At 35.7% G+C, this 22,321-nt stretch overlaps 1 protein-coding gene across 2 annotated transcripts in view; it reads right to left on the reverse strand.

Moving 5' to 3' along the window:
- Positions 1–2,034: 2,034 nt before the first annotated feature.
- Positions 2,035–22,321, reverse strand: part of SACK1B (scaffolding CK1 anchoring protein B) — a 53,811-nt gene continuing 33,524 nt past the window's right edge. For both annotated transcript variants that reach the window (XM_085217890.1, XM_085217891.1), the window contains exons 3-5: positions 21,486–21,650; positions 13,272–13,396; positions 2,035–11,253 (exon numbers count right to left, since the gene is read on the reverse strand). In XM_085217890.1, coding sequence (XP_085074016.1) covers positions 8,898–11,253; positions 13,272–13,396; positions 21,486–21,650 — 2,646 coding nt within the window. In that variant the 3' untranslated portion in view covers positions 2,035–8,897. The remainder of the gene's footprint in view (positions 11,254–13,271; positions 13,397–21,485; positions 21,651–22,321) is intronic.

Here is a 22,321-nt window from a genome sequence, read left to right on the forward strand (position 1 = left end):
GTTACTAATGTCTCAAAGGCTCAATACTGTATTGTTTGCATGGTTTTATTACTTTAAGTCTGCATGCTGGGCACAACAGATCTAATAGGATATCTAGTTTAAAAGAGCCAGTTCATGGGACATCTGTTCTTGAAATCTGTAGAGGGAGGTACAACTCTCTTGTGTCTTATTTTTTCCAATAAGTGAGAAGGACTCTCTTTTCAATCCAATTATTTGTGATCTTGTCCTTTAAAAGCATTTTCAAGCCTGATCATTGAAAGTATCAGAGGATGATGGCATGGTCCCCTAAACAACGGCAGAGAGATTCTCCTGTGAGCTGTCTGAGTGAAATGAGCATTTCTCCAAAAACCTGCTCCCTCCACTAAAGATTTGCAGTACACAGACCGTCTTAGCCTAGGGTGAGTTTCAGACAGATAACTAGAAAACCAGAGTTTACTTAAGTATCAGGTGACTGATGGTGTATATTGTCCTCCTAAAGCCTTTTATCTGAGGTATGAGAACAAAATCTAGTGACATATTTCTAATCTACCTAGTTCATTTTTCCTCCAATTCCTTATGTACTTTTCTCCAAAGACTCGTGTTGCTCAGAAGAGGAGGAACAAAGGATACAAATCTTGAGGTATGACACTTTCACAGCACTTCTCTGGCTGATATGCTTATTAGTGTGCTAAGCTCCAGTACAGCAGCCATATACTGATTGCTGTAGTGCTTTTAGTTAGGGGAAATCATCATGAATTGTTTCTGAGAGCATCCTGACCCAGCCACAGTCTGTTTATATACCACAGCAAAGCTATACCAAACCGTCCCATCTTGGAAAACACTGATACTTTTACTTTGAGGAACAAGCCATAAAGAACAATTGTGAAGACTGTGGCTGATGACCTTGAAACTGCATGTTATGGACAAGGTAATGTTTAATCTCTTTTATAACTGAAGTAATATACTATAAAGAATTAAATGTTTTGGGTTTTTTTTTTTTCAGTGTTTCTCTAGTGAAATGCTGCCGAGAGTGCTGCTGGTAGGGTAAGGTTAGGTTGGGCATAAGAGAGAAAAGCAGGAAGGAAAGAAGAAATGAGAATTATAATGAATTATTGTAGGTGAGACAAGAGAAGAGCCCTGAGCTCAATTAAATGAAATGAATTTTACTTCTTTTTCTATGTAAGTAAAAGTTCCTCTATAAGTTGGACATACAGTATTATGCATACATGTACATTCAATACATTCATGTATGCCTGCATAAACATCAGCACAACCCTTCCTACTGCACAGAGTAACCTCCTCACTCTTAGGTAACTTTCATTATTTCACTTTTCACTTGCTCTCTTCTTCTTCATTTCCTTCCTTCATTAATTCTACATACAGACTGTAAACCTTTCAGAAAGATTACTGGTTCCTACTTATTTTCCAAAGGAACCAAACATATATTCACGACAGAAAATCAATTTGTCATTAGCCATTCAGTAGTAGCATGCACTCATGCATAGAGAAGCTGCTGGAAACTAATTCTTTTAAACAATGTGATGGAAGTGATTTTCAATAGTTTTTACAAGGCAAGCAGTGAGGAACACAGATTTCTGAAGGATATTTCATGTAAATAGGAAACAAGAAATTAAGGTGGAAGTGAAAGTAGGAAACGGAAAAGACTACTGAACCTGACATCATGAGCAAGAAGAGGTTAACATGAAATAAATACAAGGGTTTGCAGGTAAACACAAGATGCTAACACAGTAGTTCTTACTCTGTTTAATGCTTGATCTTGCTTATTGGTACTTATATTTTACCCCAGAATTTTTATATGAAAGTGATGTCAGCTTTGTTCCTTCCTCTTTTGGCCAGGCAAGATGTATGTCCCGTACAAGGCACAGAAGCTCTGCAAACACTGATGCTGCCACATGCAGCCTCGAGACCTCCATTTACAAATTCTGCTCAACATATCTGATGTCAATGTTTTTCTAAAAAAAGATACTCTAAATTTTGAAATGAAATATGTTGGTAACAATAGGAGCCAGTGAAAACAAGAACAGAGGAATGAGCTGAGCTTTAAAAGAAAAGTTTTATTTGGTAAAAAATAAAAGTAATAAATTATTTCAAGACATTTTTGGTTTGTATATGTACATACACAGTATATCTGTAACATAGTTGCTATGTAATCTGGGAACTCCATCTGAAAAAAAAGGATTTACATATCACGTACCAATTTTAAATGAGAACAGCACAATCAATTGCTGTCAGTATTGGAGCCAACTTGTCAGTATTAAAACCAACTTGATGGAATTCCTTTTCTTTCTCCTTAGAAATTACTCAGAAAAACCTATTTTGAGTTTTATGTGTTTGTAGCACTCCTCATGGTTGTTTTGCATCCTGTAGATCAGTGTTCCTCAGCTTTTTTTTTTTTTTTTTAAGTCAATGACTGCAATGTTGAAATACAGCTTTCAGTTTCAACCAGTAAAAATTACATTATGAATTTGCACTTTTATGAATCTTCTGATTTGACTTTCTTCCTTTGCTCTGTGTGGAAATACATAGTAAAGACTTTGTGTTTGGCTTTGTTGTGCTTTTAATAATCTGAACTCAGTTCCATGTCACTTTTTGAAATCTTATGGATCACCAGGAATCATCCATAGAACCTGCTCTCAGAAAAGTGATCCAGACCCTGAAACCAAGAACAATATTTTCATACTGGCATAAGTGAGATTATGAAGAAACATGTCAGACATGATATGAAAATGCAGTATCAACATGGGTAAAATTAGACATGGCCCGAAGAAAACAATTAAATCATTAAAAGCAATTAAATCGCATATATTCAGCAGTTTCCCAAAATATGTCAGCTAGGATTACACTGAGATTTTTACACCAATATTTAGCAAAACATATAATTATGGCTGGTGTTATGTTTTATCCCAGGAGGATTTAAACTATCACAGAATCATAGAATCATTTGAGTTGGAAGGTAATGTTAAAGGTCATCTAGTCCAACTCAAGTTCAAAGAGTACCCTCTTTAGATAGGTTTAGGTTACATACAAGGAAAAAATCTTTTACAGTGAGAGTGGTGAGACACTGGAACAGATTGCCTAATGATGTGGTTGATGCCCCGACCCTGGAGACTTTCAAGTTGAGGCTGGATAAGGCCCTGGCCAACCTGATCTAGCTGTGGTGTCCCTGTTCATAGCAGAGGAGTTGGACTAGATGTACCTCAGAGGTCCCTACCAACCCTAAGGATTCTGTGATTCTATGATTCTGTGAACTCCCCTGCAATGAACAGAGACATCCACAGCTAAATCAGGCTGCTCAGAGCCTGGTCCTAGCCTGGTACTAACCTCCTATTTTAAAGTTAAGTGGGTGTTTAATGCTTCGCTGGCTATGTTTTTCCAGGTATTATTCAAGGTCTTGAGAAATTGAGGACAACCAGTCTGCATTTTGAGCAGGCTGATTGCTAAATGAGGCAAGAACAGACAATGTACAACAAACAAGTAAGAGTCCTGTGTTTGAATGCTAATAAATGAGTTGCATTCATTTCTCAAACACAGTGAAATATTGCTATTTGTGCTAAGTCTTTATAATAATGATACTTGGACTGTCATCAGTTCTCTACTTCATAGAGACAAGAAGTAGGTTTTTTTCAGCTATATTTACATATATCAACAGTGTGAAAATAAACATGAATCATGAGCCTCTTATCAGAAATGCTTGTTTTCTCCCCAGAAATTTTTTGTGCTTGTCCATGAAATTTTTCGTTAGCCTAACACATGTGATGGGAGAAAGGTGCATTCTGCTTCACAGAATTCATCAGCTTCTTCTGAAGAGATGTCCAGAAGTCCTCCAGAAAAAGATATTTTCAAGATATACAAAGTATAGGAAGTATAGGACCCGAAATCCTTCTGGATTTTCAAAAACAGGACTTATTTTTGCTTTAGCATTGCAATACATGAAAATTGCTTTTAAATACTGACCTGGAGGAGATCGCTAGAAGCCAGAAGTGAGCTAAGCAAAACTTAACAAGTCAACGTCATTAAAGCAGAAATCCAAACCACTAGCTTTGCCTAAGAGCAATGTAGCTCTGTTCTGCACTGTCAAAAGCACATGGTTTCTTCCATCCCGTTTCTCAAAGCAGTTGTCAGAACATGCATCATTTCTTTGGCACCATGTTCAAATGCAAAATAAAGGAGACCTAATTGAAACTCTTCGTTAAGGGTTGGAAACAAAAATGTCATAGTCTACAAAAAGGCACTAAGACATCTGTAAGCACCTGTATGAAATGAAATGGCAAGATGGCATGTGAGCAGCGCAGACTTTTCTCATCACTGGGGTGCTAATGGGGTATGAATTTATGCAACTTAACACAAAACTAGAGAAACAGATTTCATTTACCAATGAACTACTGCAGATTTATGTTGTTCTAATTCTACAGCTTAAATCAAAATAAACTTCTTTAAAAAACAACAGCAAACCACAAATATTGTACTGCGCAGTACAATATTGATCCGGGGAATAAGTTCTTACTGATTTCTGTTCATTACACTGTTGTACAGTCACTTGTGGTTGTACAGTTTATGTCAGGAAAGAGCAAGGAAAAAAGTGCTACAAATGAAGAAAATATATTTATCGTACAGCATAGTGGAGCAATTTTAAATTTTATTTTTACACTATCTTGGCACAGATTTTGGGATTATTTTTCTTACGACTTCTTTTATAAACCACAACATTCCCTTATATATTTCAGAAAGCCAAAAAATGATCAAACAGAGTTTTTCTCTGAATGGTATTGCTCTTGTATCTATCAGTGCACAAACATCTATTACCTGATAAGCTTATGATAAGCTTTCTTTCTGTCAAGGTTTCTAGAAAAAAATATTACCCTTGTGAATTAGACAGCCGGAAATTCAATTTGTCTTAATTTTTATTTACACAAAGTTCATATTTGTTAGCATGAATAGAGTGCTGTGCAAGCTCATTAATAAAATAACCAACGTTTTGCAATCTGAGAGGCAGTAAAAACTGTTTACTACAAGGCTGAAGAAATGAAGCAATTAATTCACTGGGTGTTACGATCATATGATGGAGTGGTTTATTTACAACACGAATTGAACGTGTGCTGTATGAGGGGTCTGTATTTCCTGTGTACTGTGTAACTCTGATCATCTGGATCTAGCAGAGTTTTATCTAGTGTGAAAATGACACATCATTTTTTGTGTGTTTCACAACTCCCAAGCCATTTGGCCAAATGACCGTCATGCGTGGCAATACCTATTACTTCAGAGCCTTACAAAACTGGGAGTATATTGGGTGTGTGCAGGGTGTAACAAACTTGCAACGTGCAAAGCACATTTAGGACACATTGAACAAAGTGCATCTCCTTGGGAAGAGCAGAAAGATCAAGACAAGCTTGGGAAAAGGAAGTTTAAAAATATAAATTCCTTCTTCCTCTATTCCTTCTTCCAAAAAAACACAGATTTTGCTGATGCAAAGAGTAGGTGTATTTTTTTCCACACATCTATTTTGTGGAACAGGTGGGATCCTCTACAGACAGGAGGCAAATCAGACACAAACAGCTGAGCACTGCTTCCCCACCTATAACACACAATTCCAGTGGCAAGCTGGAACAAGGCAGCTGGTCCTTGCATCACTTGCCTTGGAGCTCCACCAAGGGCTCCCTCATCTCTAAAGCTGCAGGCAGAGCATCAAGCTGCTGCTCCCACAGTGCCAGGGATGCATCCTTTCCAAGCAGCATTTTGTCACACCTCTAAAATAGTGGCATCACTGCATTATGTGTCTGATCCAATTTTCACTGAGACCAGTGGTGATCATTTTCATTCAGTTCAGTTAATCTTGGACCAGACCTCAATGCATGGTCTCTGAGGAGATGCATGGAAATGAAAAAGAAAATTTTACTTTGATTAATTTTTTGCATTATTAAGCATATGAGCAGGCTCTTCACTGAAGACACTTAATCTGCTGTGTATAAATACAAAATTGAATTATATATAGGTGACTTTTTAAATTAAAATACCTGCTTTCTCAGGACTCTCTTATAAACAATCCACTCTGGAAAATACAGAAAAAGATTCCTAAGTGTATCAAAATATGTTTCCCACATTCTACTACAAAATGCAAAGAACTGTCACTTCAAAGCTTGCCAGAAGGCCGTTGTTCTCTCTCTCTCAATTCCTTCCCAAATCTAGTATTACCAATGCATGTCAGACTTGTGAGGAAAAACTAGGAAAAAAATACCTTCCCTAAGCCTATCCACACCATAAGCACTGATAGCACCTTGACTTATTTCTTTTGCTGTACAGTTAATTCAGGCACCATCCTGAATAACATTCTGCCTTGCTAACATACATTAAGATTTACAAATAAGTGTAGTGCTGCACTGCTGTTGGCTGGATAGCTGGGGAAGTATGTTGTGCCTATGTTGAAAATATGCACATAATACTAAGGAGATACATCTTGCCTTGGGATCTGGGCCTGAAATTGCTGCTTCTGTCAAGACTTTAGGAATGGTCATTTGGGAAACATATGTACTAGGGCATTTTAGCATGGAGTGATCAAGTGGCCAGTATTCACTTAGAGATTCATAGTCTTTTCCATCCCGAGTAAATCATAGGTAAAGGGGAGACTGAAACTTTCAGCAGAGGATTGAGACACAAAGCCCTTAAAAATAAATACCATCCCCACGGTGAAATAGTAATTATTATAGTGCATCAACCTAGTAAGTTTGCCTGAGAAACTGTTTGAATGAAAAGCTTGCATTGCTTCACTGAAATCACTGCCAATAGCTACAGCAAGTTCATGGGGGTCAGGGCAGATTCTTAGTGATTAGATTTCCATGTAAAATCTCCTCCCAGCACCACAGGTAGCACAGACAAATGAACTCAATGAGCTGGTGCATGAAATGCCTTTTTGATGTTTTTAAAGGACAAAGCCACAACCTCCGCAGTGGGACTCTGGCATGGAATGCTGTAGGATCTTTTAGATCTAAGAGTGAAACGGTCTCCTAAAATATGCTTCTGAAACATGAAGACCCTGTGTAAGGTACATAAGCTTTCAGCAATGAAGTTGCTCAAATTTCCACTGCTGAAAATTTAGAATATTGCCTAAATCCCCAAAGATGCTGAGTTGCCCAGTGCCTGCTGCAGGTATATTTTTTCCTAAAAAAGTATTTTTCATGATCCCACTAGAGCTTAGTTCTCAGTTGTTGTTCTCAAAACATGCCTAAGACATATAATGAAAAGAGACAGGTTGCTAGCAAGGCAAGGATGTGAATATGCCTTTCCAAAATGCTGACTGCCATAATCAGAGAAATGCCCACTTTCTTGTCTTCAGCCCTCTTAATATGTAATTATGTAAAGTGTGGTGGAACAGCTTTACAGAATTCAAATGGAACAAGACTGTCCCAGAGCATCTTGCAGCTAAATGGTTACAGGTGCTCTCCTAAAAGAAAAACCCGCACCAAGGAGGGCCATGAGCCAGGTGGATGCTTTGACTACAAGCTGCAGGTAAGAAGCAGATGCCATGCTGCAAACACACCATGTCTCTGTGTTTTTCTTATGCACTGATCTGCTATAGGCACTTAATATTAAGAAAGTTCTTATGACTGAGAGACTGAGAGTCTGAATGAACACACAGATATAACCCCTTAGATTGCAACTAGATGCCTGAATACGTTCACTAATGTTAAACAATTGCTGTTATCACCCTTCATTGATACTTTCTTTAGGAGAGGTGTCATATTGCTTGATGTGGCAGCTTTCATCAGTCTCATTTTTAGATGTCTAATTGCTCTTGGCCTTCTGACACTCCTCCTGACATAAAGCAACAGGGCATGGAATATTCAAGCATTGCAGTGTTGAGCTTACAACCTCCCTCACATGCACTTGCAGCCTTATTATAAAAGAAATATGTTATTAAAGGCAGAGTTGCACATAATCTGGCAACACTTTACACAGACTGTTGCATATGAAACTCTAAGACTTACCTGAGAAATGGAAATCCAATTTTTTTTTATGGTAACAACAGAAAAATCTGACAAAAAAATATTTTTAGAATATATTACAGAATACTGGCATGTTATACAAAAGTACTTAATTCATTGAAATTTAAACCAGTTTTAAGTTCTTTTGAAGGCACCCTGTTTATAAACTGTTGTTTTTTTTTGTTTGTTTCTTTTTTTTTTTTTTTTTTTTTTTTTTAACATTCATCCTACATTCACATTATTTTAGCCATGTAAACAAGTCTGTGAAAGCTTGGATTAAGGTCACTTTAAGATGTGTGCCAAATAGTTCAGAAAATATCATATTAAATGGAAAATTCAATGAAGATCCATCTGCTTCCTAAACAGCTCGATACGATGCTAGGGGGTAAATTATTACCAAGATGAAATCTATAAGAGGGTTTAAAAATGAGTTTAAAGATAAGTAACGTGCAATGCATTAACATCTGTGTTTATCATTTGAAAATGTACATAAATGCTGAAAAGATGCAAGCCACTATTCCTAGTGCTATCCTATTTTTAAAGGGAATTTCTTTGGAAACAGTATTATTTGAAGTTTAAAAACACTCTCCATATTTCTTTTCCCCCACAGGCAATCTTACAATATGCTAACACATACTTTCTTCATAAAGAAAACGTATAAAAGTAATCTTACAATATAAACACTATAAACAACTCCCTTGAGATGTTTTCTGGACACAGAATTTCAGTATTGACTGAAGTATAATAATCCTAGGATAATTATGTAAAAATATGTACATTCATTCAATTGTCCTCGATTATGAAGAAACCTAAATAAGTTCTACAAAACTACAAAACTACAAAAAAGTTCATCAGTCTTGTCCAGTTAGGAATGTACAGCTTTGCTATTCTTGCTGTATTTCAACAACAGTAACAGAAGCTTTACTTGTTTTTGTGTAGAAAGTTCCCAAATTTCTGCATGAATCCTCTCAGTTTATTTTCATTAGGCTGAAATGGATGATAAGCAGTTGAGTTGTAGCTGACCAGGTGATTACTTCTGCCATAGTTATTCCCTAAGGTCTTGCTTTTCATATCTGAGAGATGTGAACTGCTATTTAGTGTATTTCCTGCGAGTTGACTAGCATTTTCCATCTTATAGAATGGCTCGAAGCGACTATAAACACGTCTTTCACTTGAACGAGATCTGAGATCCTCTTGATGTTTTGAGCTTGCCAGTTGCGGTGTCATTGAAGTTGCTCTTTGTAGAGCACAAACAGGGGCACTTTCAGGAGCAGCATTTGTGGTAATTTCCTTTACATCTTGATACTGAATCTGTTCCGTATTAAATCTTGGGGTAGATGCATCTCCTGCAGTTTCTATGAACTTAGTTTCAAGAGGGCACAAGACAGGACACTTTTTATTGCTTTCATCAGATGGAGGTTTTTGAGGCTTTGGAGACTTTGGAGACTTTGGAGACTTTGATGGGCTTAAAGTGACATCTTCTTTACTTCTGTTCAAGCTACCTTGTGAATTTGATGTGTTTCTCTTTCTCCTTGGGGAAGAATCTGTCTTATTCTCAGAGATCTTTGGTTTTTGATTCTCTTCTTCAGAAACCAAAGTGTCAGAACTACTACACATTCTGTAAAAGGCAGGACCTTTGTTTTTTGACAAGATTTCTTTCTTGTCTGGTGTGAGATTAAGAAGTGACCGCAATTTTTGGGATCCCTTCTTTAGAAAATTTGGGGAATTCTTACTTTCCTTCTTTGACGTACAATCTTTTCCAGACTCCTCTCTGATAGCTTCAGCAAGAACAGCCATAGAGATTGCCTTGGTAGCAGCTGGGCTCTTCAGCTCTCCTGTAAGATCCTTTTCCTCCTGTGGCAAATGGTTGGCCATACTATGCAAACTTTTAGAGCTCTTTAGTGTATCTTCTGGAATTTTTGGACTAACTGGCTGCTTAAGCCTATGCCTAGTCAATGTGCTGTAAACATAACTGGATGTGTGTTTATCGGCATGAGGGTCCAATATAGACTTTGAATTAAACATGGGAAAGCTTCTTCTTTTAAGGATATTGTCATTTTGAAGATTTTTCATGTTTTCTGCATGTTTGTCTGCACAGAACGTTGTGTATATATAGGCAGATGGGTCCCCTACTGCATTCGAATTTACAATAGGCTTCCTGCTTTCTGCCATTTGAATTTTGTGGTTTTTGGGTGACTCTGATTTAGGTGAGGCATTTGTGCTAAGCTCTTCTGAAGTATTATCTGTTCCATTTTCTAAACTTGGTGCATGATTAGATGTCCCTTTAGGTGTTTCACTTCCCTCTGACCCAATTATAGTTGAATTTGAAGAACTTGCACAGCTGCTTACCTCCTGCTGTTCGGGTAAAGTTGGCTGAAACACTAATGACGATCGTAAGCGAGAATGGGAGTACAGAGCATGAGCTTTAATATTTTCAGTTGTGTCATAGCCATCATATCTGTCATCTAAGGCTGATCCATTAGACTCTACTGGATAATCAGAATGGTCATTTAAATATGACTTAATTCGCCAGTTACGTAGGAATGATTTTGTTGTGTGTTCGAGTGTTGGCATCCTTTGCTGCAGATGGCGGATTTGATTATCTGTCCCATTAAAAGACCTCCGTACAATTGAATTTCTTTCTGCAAGATTTACCTTTGGTCGTGAAAACTGATCAGCAAAACTTTGTTGGGGTGTATTGTAGTTATTTGCATATCCTCCTCGTAATGAAGATACAATACTAAGGCTATCAGATGGCATTTTCCAAGTATTTGATGGATTATTGGTTCTATTAATAGCTCTGTTGAGCAGTAGGTAAGGTGTCCTTTCTGGCTTCTCCCCAGCATAACTATGTCTCTTCCAGTGCTCATTTTTTTCACTAGGTTGATACTGCTGGATTGAATTTTGCATATTAAAACCTGGATGAAATGGATGTTTATTAAAAGTTTGATTTCTCAAGCCAAATTTATCTATTTCATTTACTGCAAATCGTCCACGAGTTTTCAAATAAACAGGATCTAACTTGTGAATCTTCTCTTGTCTACCAAAAAGGTTTCTTTGGCTAGAAACTGAAGCTAAGGAAGACACTGAGTGTTGGTATGTGTCATTATCCCAGAGTGTCCTGCGGCTGTTTACCCGCACTAATTCAGGGGCAAATGAACTAGGAACAGAAGAACGGGCATACAGTGTCCTGAACTCTTCATCAAAGGATTCAACCAGCTGTCCTGTTATAACTTGAACCATACTGAGGTTGGTTTTTTCAAAAGACCACATAAAGCTGAAAGAAGAAGAAATGACCATTAGGAACAGTTCTTTTGAACTAATATGCATCACTGGTCCTTGAAAAAAAAAAAATCAAGTAAACAGATTTAGTAAATAAATAAATTGGGTGAAGGATTCATACAATTTGCTTTTAGAAGATCTAATCTAATACAACTTGAACTCAGTGGAAAACTTCCACTGCTTTCAGTGGGAACAGAAATAACTACTTAAAACCCCTTATAAACAGTGCATATTGCAAAAAGTATTCTCAAGTACAGAACACTGGAACACAAATACCTAATTGTGCCGAATTACCTCTACAAAGAGTAAGCCAGAATTGATCAGATTCACTCCTGAGTCAGAGAACACTAGGGTATGGCTATGTGTTGAAAAAACTGCATTTGAAATAATATATGAAATGGTTTCCACAGGTCTGAATATACTTTATTCCAAACATCTTCTCAAAAAGATGCACGTCAAAATTGTCAAAAAGTTTCATGTTCTAGCATGCACATGGGATTGAATATTAACATTTCAATTAATTGCAATGTACAATATGCTGATGAAGGAAGTTTTCTTTCTTTCAATTGTGCATAGAAAAGTTGAACCATGCTTAAATATAAGTAGTTATGCTACTTTGTAGCTACAATATGAGATAAAATACATTAACAACTAAACATGATGTTGAACGCATACAATTTGTAGATTACAACAAATAAAAAAAATCTGTCCTCTGATCGTAATTTAATGCCAAAAATAATTGAGAAAAAAAAAAAGTTAAATGAAAGCAATAAACTTGTTTTATTTGCATCTTCTGCTTGTGAGGAAAATGGTTTGTTGCATTCACATAAATAGCTTGCAGATTTAATTTTATTTGCTAGTTTTGAATTTTTTGGGGAATAGTGTGATGAGCTTAAACGAAATTATGATACATAATATTTTTTTTCTCTTTAATTTTCACAGAAGTACTTATTGAGAACAATATATTTTGCAATATTTGTAAAAAAAAATAAACTGAGTTCAGAGAGCAAGAATTCAGAAAATACTCATCTTTCCTGCTATAAATTGCTGAATTCTTTTTCAAGGAAAGCTTAATTTTAACAGAAATTGGTGAGTCCCACCTCTGTGCTAGGTCTTAAAGTCATGTTATTTTTCAAAAAGAAATGAGAAAACCGATCACATTCTCACAGACTAACAACGTGCGTAGATGTCAAAGCAGGCAGACTCTCTCTGGACTCCCTTATACTGACTCATTTATGAACTTCTGACTTATCTCACTACCATTTACACATATCAATCTAAATTAGATGCTGCTTGAGTCTCAGAGCAAATAAAGAGACAGATTTTCAAAAGCTTACAGTAGTGGAAATATACAAAAATCAGTAGCTATGTATCTGGCACCCAGGCACTGGGCTGACAGAAATTAATTCAGTAAGCCAAAAGAGAGAAGTGAACCATGAAGATAAGAAAAATAATCTGTGAGATAAAAACTGTTACTGCTTTAACTTTTTTCCAACTCTGCAAAGCTGTAAGTTCTTCTGTCTTCTGCCTTGCAATAATATATTAGAATTCAAACAGAAAGTAGAATAATAAAACTTATCCAAATATAAAGAGAGACTATGCCAACTTATCTTGTACAATTCTGAATTTGACCATGATATAATACAGAGTGCATAGAGTAGGTCTATAATTTTAACTTTAGAAGATTACCATAAGGAAAAAGTATCCAAAAGAGCTTATGAAATTGTTTGAAAGCCTTTTCTGGGGTGAATACTAAGCAAGAATAACTCAATATAAAATAAATCAGGATTTTTCTCTTTTTTCATCAAACGTTCAGAAAAAAACAAAAATGATATATCCATTTAAGCTTCCTTAAGTCTCTATGACAACTTGTCAAATTATAGTAAACATAATCAAATTTGCCCCTGGAGATTCCTTGAAGAATTTTTAGAAATGGAAAAAAATATTTACTTTGCAGAAAGTGAAGTACTGAGATGACAAGTAATCTATGAGCACGTCAGTGACAGATCTTACCTGTAAGAACCATATATAACTTTCTTACAGTCAACCAGAAGAAATTTTTGTTCCATTTTTCCATGGAATTTTGCTCCTGTTTTAGAATAGTAATCTTGTCCTTTTACTGTCCGTACTCTCATGTTCTGAAAAACATAATTGAAATACTTTAATTGATACACTATATTTGACATTTAGCATCCAGGGCTTTGAAAATCAGAGGTATAATAGAAGCGTTACATTATCGCATACCACTAAGCTCTACAGGACAGTAAACTCTGATCAAACCTGTCCATTGGAGAGGCAAAATGGCAAGTCATCCCTTTGTCTTAATGAAGAGATTTCTTAGACCATGGAAAAATGAATTTCTCCATTTCCGTAGAATTCACTCCAGAAATGAGGCTCTGGCACAAGAAGTCTTTGACAAGAGAATGAGGTTTTGTACTGAAAATATATCTTTCAGCATCTGATTTACAAACATCTCAGGTAGTCAGAAATATCACTTAAAGCATCAGTATCACTTATTTTAATTGAACAAGACTGTTCTATCTATAGCATAGACATCCTTCTTTGTGATGAACTATCCAATGATACCACCTGAACCCACAATCCCTTGAAGTTGTATCACTAATAAGTTTTCTCAATTGAATTTTCAGCATGGAAGCGATTGCATTTCTAAATCCAGAGATGCTGTCATGGCATGAATAGGTAGAACAAACTTTAAAGCAGTTTGAGTTCCAAAGCTTATCCACAAGCTTTACGTTTTAATCATGCAAACTCAGTAAATTCTCCTGGAGAATTCTTCCATGATGGAAAATGGTCAACTTTTCTCCCAAAATGTGAACAAAGCTGCCTCAGCAAGCTCCTAGAAATAAAGCTATTCTAAGCAGTATCTTTAGGACTGTACTAATAATAATTTCAGAAAGTTTTTGTATGGATACAGTAAAATACCAACCAACCAAATAACAACAACAACAAACCCAACAAACCAACACATTTATCAGAAATGTTTATTAAAAGAAAAATGAAATTTATATTTAATGTAAGGAGATCTATAGCATCTACCTCATTTGGCTGTTGAATATGAAGTACTTCAAAAGACAAAATACAGATTAGAACATATCTATGAATGTCCATAATATTTATTGTAGTTTTTATCCTTGCAGTATGTGCTTTAGCAACATTAAAGTGTGGTAATTTACAAGTATTCCTGTAGGAGAGAAATCCATAATTTAACTTGGACAGTAAGAAAGCAATCTATATGATGGTTACATAAAATACATATACAGAAATAGTGGATTATAATAAGACTTCTGAAGACAAATGAATAGCTTGCTTCTTGTGACTGTTGATTAACTGTAAAGGTTAAATTCTGCCCCAAATTCTGATGTTACAAGTAGAGGCTGAAAATCACAGCAGAAGTGTGTTCTGTGAAGGGTAGGTACAGGAATTGATTAAATCTATTCATAAAGCAAAATGGATCAGACCATGAACTGTGTAAATTCAGGCTATAGCAATTTTACAGTGTCTACAATAATCCAGTGAACTTTCTCCAAACAGAAAAAATTAGGAAAAAATACCAACAAAATGACAGATATTTTGAAATAACACATGCTTGCTAAATCGCTCTATATTTTATTGTTTCTATCTCAAAATTTTTACTTAAAAATAGATAATTAAAAAAAATGAAGAGTTACATATAAAAACTGATGAGTTGGTAAGTTACAGTTTGACTTTATGGTTCTTTAAATATCTTCAGTTGAGTTTGTATTTAGCTTTCTTTTTTCAGGGTATTCGAACAAAAAATACATTTAAAAATGTATTTTTGCCTTACAAATTTGGTGGAAACACAAAGTTTATTTTAATTTGTCAAATCAAATTGATTAAATAAAAGATTATCTAGCAGTGCTGTAAAACCTAATAGTTACTTGGACTCAGTGAAAATACATGTGGATGCTCAGATTATTTTGAGAAACAGCTAAAAAATGATCAGTAACAATAAGAACCCAGTATGCATTATTGCAGGAGAGGTTAACATTATTTGTCTCTTTGCATCTCTAACTGCTAATCACCTTTGATTATCTAGCATTATGTCCTTTGTGTTATCACAACATTGATTTTAACTTGGTATCTAAAAGAAGAAAGTCAATTTTCCTGTTTTGCCCCCACTGTTTTTCTGAATTTTGAACAAGCCAATTCCAGTGAAGAAAATTATTCTTTCCTCATCAGCTACTTTAGCAGAAAATAGAAGTAATTAAATAATAATAATAAAAAACCTTTTATTTTGAAAGTTAAATAGTGCATAAATAGTAATTACTTTAAAAAGAAGAAAACAATGGAATTTGCCCCATTCTAAAGATTATCATGATTGTAAACCTTTATTTAATATCGATCAAAATGTGATTAGTTATAAAATCTGCATTAACTTCAATAGTTAAGTATTGAAATTAATTTGATATATTATTTATGTCATAATTGGCAGGCCACTTGAGACTCGGCTTACATATTTTCAAATAAGTATAACAGAAAACACTGATATAATGACATGCTAGTGGAATCTATCAAATTTTTTTGAGATAAGGCCCAAAGAGTATTGGACAGAATATCACTCAGGAATCTGGAATGCTGTAGAATGTAGCATGCTAATGGCTTGCAAGCTATCATACTGTATAAAAATCCCTTTGCCTTAAGTAATCATAAGTTAAAATACATCCTCAAGTAGGCTCTCAATCCTCTAAAAAATTATTATAATTTACATTTCACTGATGGCTTTTTTTTTTTAACATCTTAGGGATTGTTTTCTCATCTTGTTTTCCTCTTCTTCAATATTATTGCTTCTGCAGCATTTCTTTCCTGCTCCCTTAATCCTGCCAACTCTTTCCATGTCTCAGGATGTCATCCAGGAAAAGATGGGAACATGGCACTACAAAGGCATGTGCCAGAGATCATGCTCACTGTTCTCATATAACACTTCCTCTTCCTCCACAGCTGGTGGATGCACATCTGGCATCCTTCAAGCCCTCTAATTAGCTGCCAAGGATGCATCCTTTGAATAACCTCCAAAAATAAAGAAAATATTTGAGAACATAAAGGAGCAGTAGAGCACTAGCAGTAAATACAAATATACATAACTGAATTGCTAGCCCTACTTTGTATGAAATGCTGGACTTCTCCTTCCTACTTGGTTTCACTGTCATACTACAGCACTCCCATGCTAACTGCACTCAAAAAGGTGTGCCAATCAATGACCACTGAGGAGATGTTGTATCATTGTGGGTGAAGCAGTAATTTATTTATGAATCTTGATAGAAAATCCTGGACAACTGGAAGCAAATAAATCCATACACGAAGAGGGAATCGGACTTCAGGAGACACTGAAGTTTGTAAGATCAGTCAAACGCTAAGTCTGTCTAGTCCTGGAAGCCACTTTTGTCAGTGACTGCTAGTGTATGCATATGGAAGAACAACTTAATCAAGGACTTGATATTTTAGGAGGTTTATGAAGCCAAAACCAGGATCTTCTCCTCCCTCCAAGAATGGGTTGTAGTATTGTTTGTGTTTATGATATTTAAAACATTCAGTGTTTGGGTCTCTGTGCTGCAGTTTAAGGATGGCTATCAGGGTTATTCAAATAAATGACACCCAGATGATGAAGAGAAAACAAGCTCTAACCTTTTCTTTATGCATAACTACTTTCCCAGGGAGAGCCACATAACCATGACTTAAAATTCAGAAGCATAGTTTCAAATGATATATAACTAATCAGTAAAAATTGTCCAATGTGATAGATAAGTACAATGAATATATTGGTCTCAAACATTTTATTTCAGCATTTTTTATTCGTAGAGTCTGTTTTTATCAGTATTCAATTATTTATCCTGTACTTGCTGTCAAGAATATGCATGAAGAAGGGAACAGATGTCTACTTAATAATTAGCCTAGCAGCTTTAAAGAAGAAAATAGTCCTGATTCCCACATTGTCCATCATTACTTACGTTATTTATTATCCTGTGCTTCTGTTCTTACTAAGAGATAGCTGTAAAAATGCTAAGCAGCTTTCCAGCTAGGTTTTGCTGTAACCTTCAAGCTGATTCAGTGACCTCTGAAGTCAAATTCTCAATGATTTCATTGAAGTCTGGTCCTTAGGACAGAATTTTGCTCACTGATACACAGCTGAGCTGTATCTGACCAAATCTGACTTAGACTAGGAAGTAATACAAAACTTCTGGTGATTTTGATAAAACTCATAAGAAATAACGGACTGCATTCAGCTCTCACGAACAGTTTCTCCCCTGCACTTAAGCATATACACTTGGGGGTAGATCTCACAAAAGAAAGAAAACAATTCATTACTGCTTATACTTTCTCATTTCCCCAGTTCATTAAAAATACTGAGATGAGTATCACAGTATAAACAGTTCCTGTCAGATTGCTTGCAATATTCTCCTGTAGTAAGATGATTCTTCATTATTTCCAGAGAAGTAAAAATAGGTTTCTATTCAATATAGAGCCTCTGCCACATGCCACAACTCATATTCAGGTTGGATATTATGAAAAAATTTCTTCTCAGAAAGAGTGGTGAGGCACTGGAACAGGCTGCCCAGGGAGGTGGTGGAGTCAGTGTCACTGGAGGTGACACAAGAAATGTAGATGTGGCACGGAGGGCCATAATTAGTAGCCATAGTGGTGATGGGTCGATGGTTGGACTAGATGATCTCAGAAGACTTTTCTAACTTTAGTGATTCAATGATTTCATGATTTCCTATCAGATAAAAAAACTAAACTCTGATATCAGCTGAAGAGTTTGGTTGACTTCTTGGACATTAATCAACATTTTCTACATTCTACAGTGTTTTCATCCAAAACCAAGTTACTTCCTTAAGCATTCTGGTGATACTGAGGATTGTTCTCTCTGGTGTGTTTCACAGTGCAAATCTATTTCCTAGTTTGCTGCACTACTTGTCAGCAGCAGAAATAAACAACAGCCTCCAGAAAAAAATAACAATTAGGTTTTGAAAAATCACCTGAAAAAATTCAGGCTCTGTATGGACTTTTCTATATTCTATGCAAAGGAACTGCTGACCTGACTGAACAAGTCAGTCTGGAGACAAAGTTAATCATAACAAGTTTAGACAGAGAAGGGAAAGAAAGAGAAATACATCAGCTAATGGGGAAAAAATGTAAGACAGTCAGGAAACAGAGAAATTAAATTGAAAGTGAGGAAAGAGAAATAGAAGAGTACATTATTTATTTGAGATGAGCCACTGATGAAGATAAGGTAAATATCAAGTAGAAATCAATCCAAAAGAAGAAATGTTGTACAAGAGACTGGAAAATCTCCTACTAAATTCCTGCTTTTATGTTCTTCTGTACAGAATTCACATAACAATCACATAATACATAGTCTATCTTTTTTTTTTTCTTTTTTTTTCTTTTTTTCAGTTATAGCTTTCAAAAAAGACAGAAATATGTCTTGATATTCATTCACACCACAGATGAGGAAAACTGTATGCACAGACATTTAATGTAGATTTACAAATGAATACTTTTTTACGTACAAAAGAGTGAATTGTGAATCTGAATTCAAAAACACATCCTCTGTCATTTTATTTTTTACTGATTGAAAGGAAGAGAAAAACAGCCTGAGAGGACTTTGATTAAGCCAGAAAAGCTTGAGAGATGCCCCACTTCAGGAGTGCATGGGATGAAGAACATCTGCCATACTCCTGCAAGACAGAATCACGTCACACCAGAGAATAAAAAGAACAGTGTTCTTGCTGTATCCTGAGGAAAAGAAATATATTTTTACATCTTAGTCCACTTATTGCTTTCAGTCTATAAAAGAGGAAGTCCAAAAGCAAAAAAAGTTAAATATAGTTTGTTTTTGTGAACACTGAGGCAATAGGAAAAAAGAGAAAGGGAGAAAACCTTTTCAAAGAATTGACTGCTCTTTCATAGTCACCAGCAGTTTTTCTTAATCTTCAAGGAAGGAAATAGTTATTGAGAGAATAGTAAGCTTTCATTCTTGTGGCAACAGTCACTGGAAGTAGCACCTGGCTGAGGAGCTTGAATTACAGAATCACAGAATCACAGAAACACCAAGGTTGGAAAAGACCTACAAAGATCATCCAGTCCAACCATCCACCTATCACCAATAGTTCTCACTAAACCATATCCCTCAACGCAAAATCCAAATGTTCCTTGAGCACCTCCAGGGTCGGTGACTTCACCACTTCCTTGGGCAGCCCAGTCCAGTGCCTGACCACTCTTTTCAGACAAGTATTTCCTAACGTCCAGCCTAAATCTTCCCTGGTGCAGAGGAGATTTCCTCTAGTCCTATCACCTGCTACACAAGAGAAGAGGCCAACCCCCAGCTCACTACAACCTCCCTTTAGGTAGTTACAGAGAGCAAAGAGCTTTCACAGAATTGTATCACAGAATTGTAGGGGTTGGAAGGGACCTCTAGAGATCATCGAGACCAACCCCCAAGCTACTTACTACAAGCTAAACTGGAAACCCAGGACACAACAGGATTACTGGATTAATGATTAGCTTTTTGGCATATACTTTTCATTTTCTGATAAATCTTGAAGCATTCTAAATAAACTTTCAATGTAAATGTGTTTGTCCCATCATTACACAACAGAAGCATATAAAACATAATCTCACTAAAGAGGCCAAATCAAAACCTCTGTGATCTACTAATCCAAACTAAGTCCACACCTTTCAAACCCACTAATCCATACCAAATCCATTATAATGTATGCACATGAGTTCTTTCAATCACAGTATAAATGTCTGTTTAAATGTCTATAAAACCATTTTAGAAAGAAAACTAACTCATCCCCAAAAAGTTAAGCTTTAGAAACAGCTGTAGAAATATACTGCACAGAATAAATGTGAAAATATACACTATGGTATTTTTTAGAGATAGAACTTCAATTGCATGCTCCTAATTTCATTTATACTGGGAGAATAAAAGTCACACAATAAAAAAAAAATGTTAGAAATCTCTATGGTATAGATAACCCAAATCATTGGGAAATGGTAGTACCTCAAATTCCAGCATGAGTAACTATTGGTATATATTGACCTTATGGAGGCAATCACTACTAGTGTCTACAGATAAGCAACATTTCTGACTTTTTCTTTTTAAAACTTGCCATAGCTTTGTGTATTAAGCCAGCAGAGGGCAACCTCACACACAAGGAACAAGTACAGGAAGTGGTGTGGTAATACCTCTGTGTGTCTAAGTCAACACTCCGGAGCAAAAATTGGTATAAAATATAGATTCAGTCCACAATTAAAAAAAAAATTAAAATACCCTATCTATTCTCACTATATCTCAATCTCTTTTATGGACTGGGTTCTTAAAATGCATGCTCGTATGCTTCTGTAATACTTTTTCCAGGAGTAAGTATGGCCCAATTAGTAAAAAACAAGGAATTGCAAACAGAGCTGCAAATAGAAGTTCAGACAAGGAAATATCTAGATCTTTGCGGAGAAGCTCTGGAACTGTCCTTGGATCATCTTCAGAGCTATCTACAAAAGAGTAAACCTAGAAGTATTTATGAAGCACTTATGTCAGTTCAGTGCAGCATATGGTTTGTATTCTACTTCCTGTTAAGTAGTAGGGTGGTGCAAGCAATTGAATAAGAAACGTAAACATTAATCCTCTCCTGATTATCTTTCTTACAGGAGAAAACTACGTAACTAATCTATAAAAGTAAGCCTTCTCTCTAAGACATGCTGTCGACAGACATTATCATAAATATTTTCAAGAAAATACTACTAAAATAGAATCCCAGGCTTTTTAAAGCATTTTAATATATAATCACACTTAAAAAAATAAAGACAAAAAATGAAGTAAATTAAGTATATCATTTATTATTCCTAACTATTTGCATAACCTTTCTGACTTTATTTGCAGGTTATTTAACATAAAGCAAAAAGGTTTTCCAAACCTAGAGTATTCCTAAATATATAACAACAGAAAAATGTTTTATAAATAATATGTGAAAAATTATATCATTCTATCAAGTGAAATCACATGAAAAAGATAGAAGTGTTTCTAAAGAGAACAACATTAATAGAGAAGGTTCTCTTGAAAGTTTACCTATTTCTACTTCGTAGTTAATTTGAAACAGCAGCATTTGATAATCACATTTAAAACAATTCTAACTTTTCAGTGGGTTGCAAAGAAAAGTCCAAGTACAGGAACATAGTAAGTCTTACCCTGAGCCTTTGAACTTGGCAGCCTTGTTTCTCCGTCATTTTCAGAAAGTGACCAAAGTTTGACTCATCAAGCAGGAGATATACTGCAATCCCTCTAGTAGATGCCTCTACAATTTCTCTAAAGATATCCACATCTGTAAACATATCCATAACTATGGCAATGACCTGAATAAGAAATTAAAAAAAGATACAAATTATTGTTTTATACACATATACAATTCTTCACTGAAATTTGCAGTGTACAACTAACACTAATACTATTCACGCATCAGGCAGCTGATATTTTCCATGTGCTACCACTTAGCCTTAAAGCCTTCTCAAGACCACTGAATTTTCTCTTTGAAAAGTCAGGCAATTGCTTGTACGACATTCACAACAAGCAGAAGACACTGGCAAACAGATGAGCTTAGGGATGGGTGAAGGGAAAGTCAGTGGAAGGGAGGAGAGTGGGAAACAGAGCAATAGTAATACAATGACAAAAAATGGAATCATCACAATATAACTGCATAAAATAAAGTTTAGATAACACCATTTTTGTTCAAGATCGTTGTTCAACCTAATCTAAATTCTGTTCTTCTTTTTCATTATTTTCTCTAAAATAACAGCTTGAGAGTTTGAAGGAGTCAATAAGCACACAATGAAGATCTAGAGCAGTTGATGAGGACTTCAGGATCCATACTGACTCAGTGCACATGAAGGGAAGAAACTTACTCAGATGGTGAGACCTTGGTTCAAGAAGGCTAGAGAGTGCTGCACACCAGCTACTGATGTCCTTCAATCTATGGGAATAATTATTTCTGATTTGGAAAAGCAGTATACTGCTAGTAATATTTTGG

Source organism: Meleagris gallopavo, chromosome 2, assembly GCF_905368555.1.
Source record: "Meleagris gallopavo chromosome 2, MGAL_WU_HG_1.1, whole genome shotgun sequence".
In the NCBI taxonomy this organism is placed as follows: Eukaryota; Metazoa; Chordata; class Aves; order Galliformes; family Phasianidae; genus Meleagris; species Meleagris gallopavo.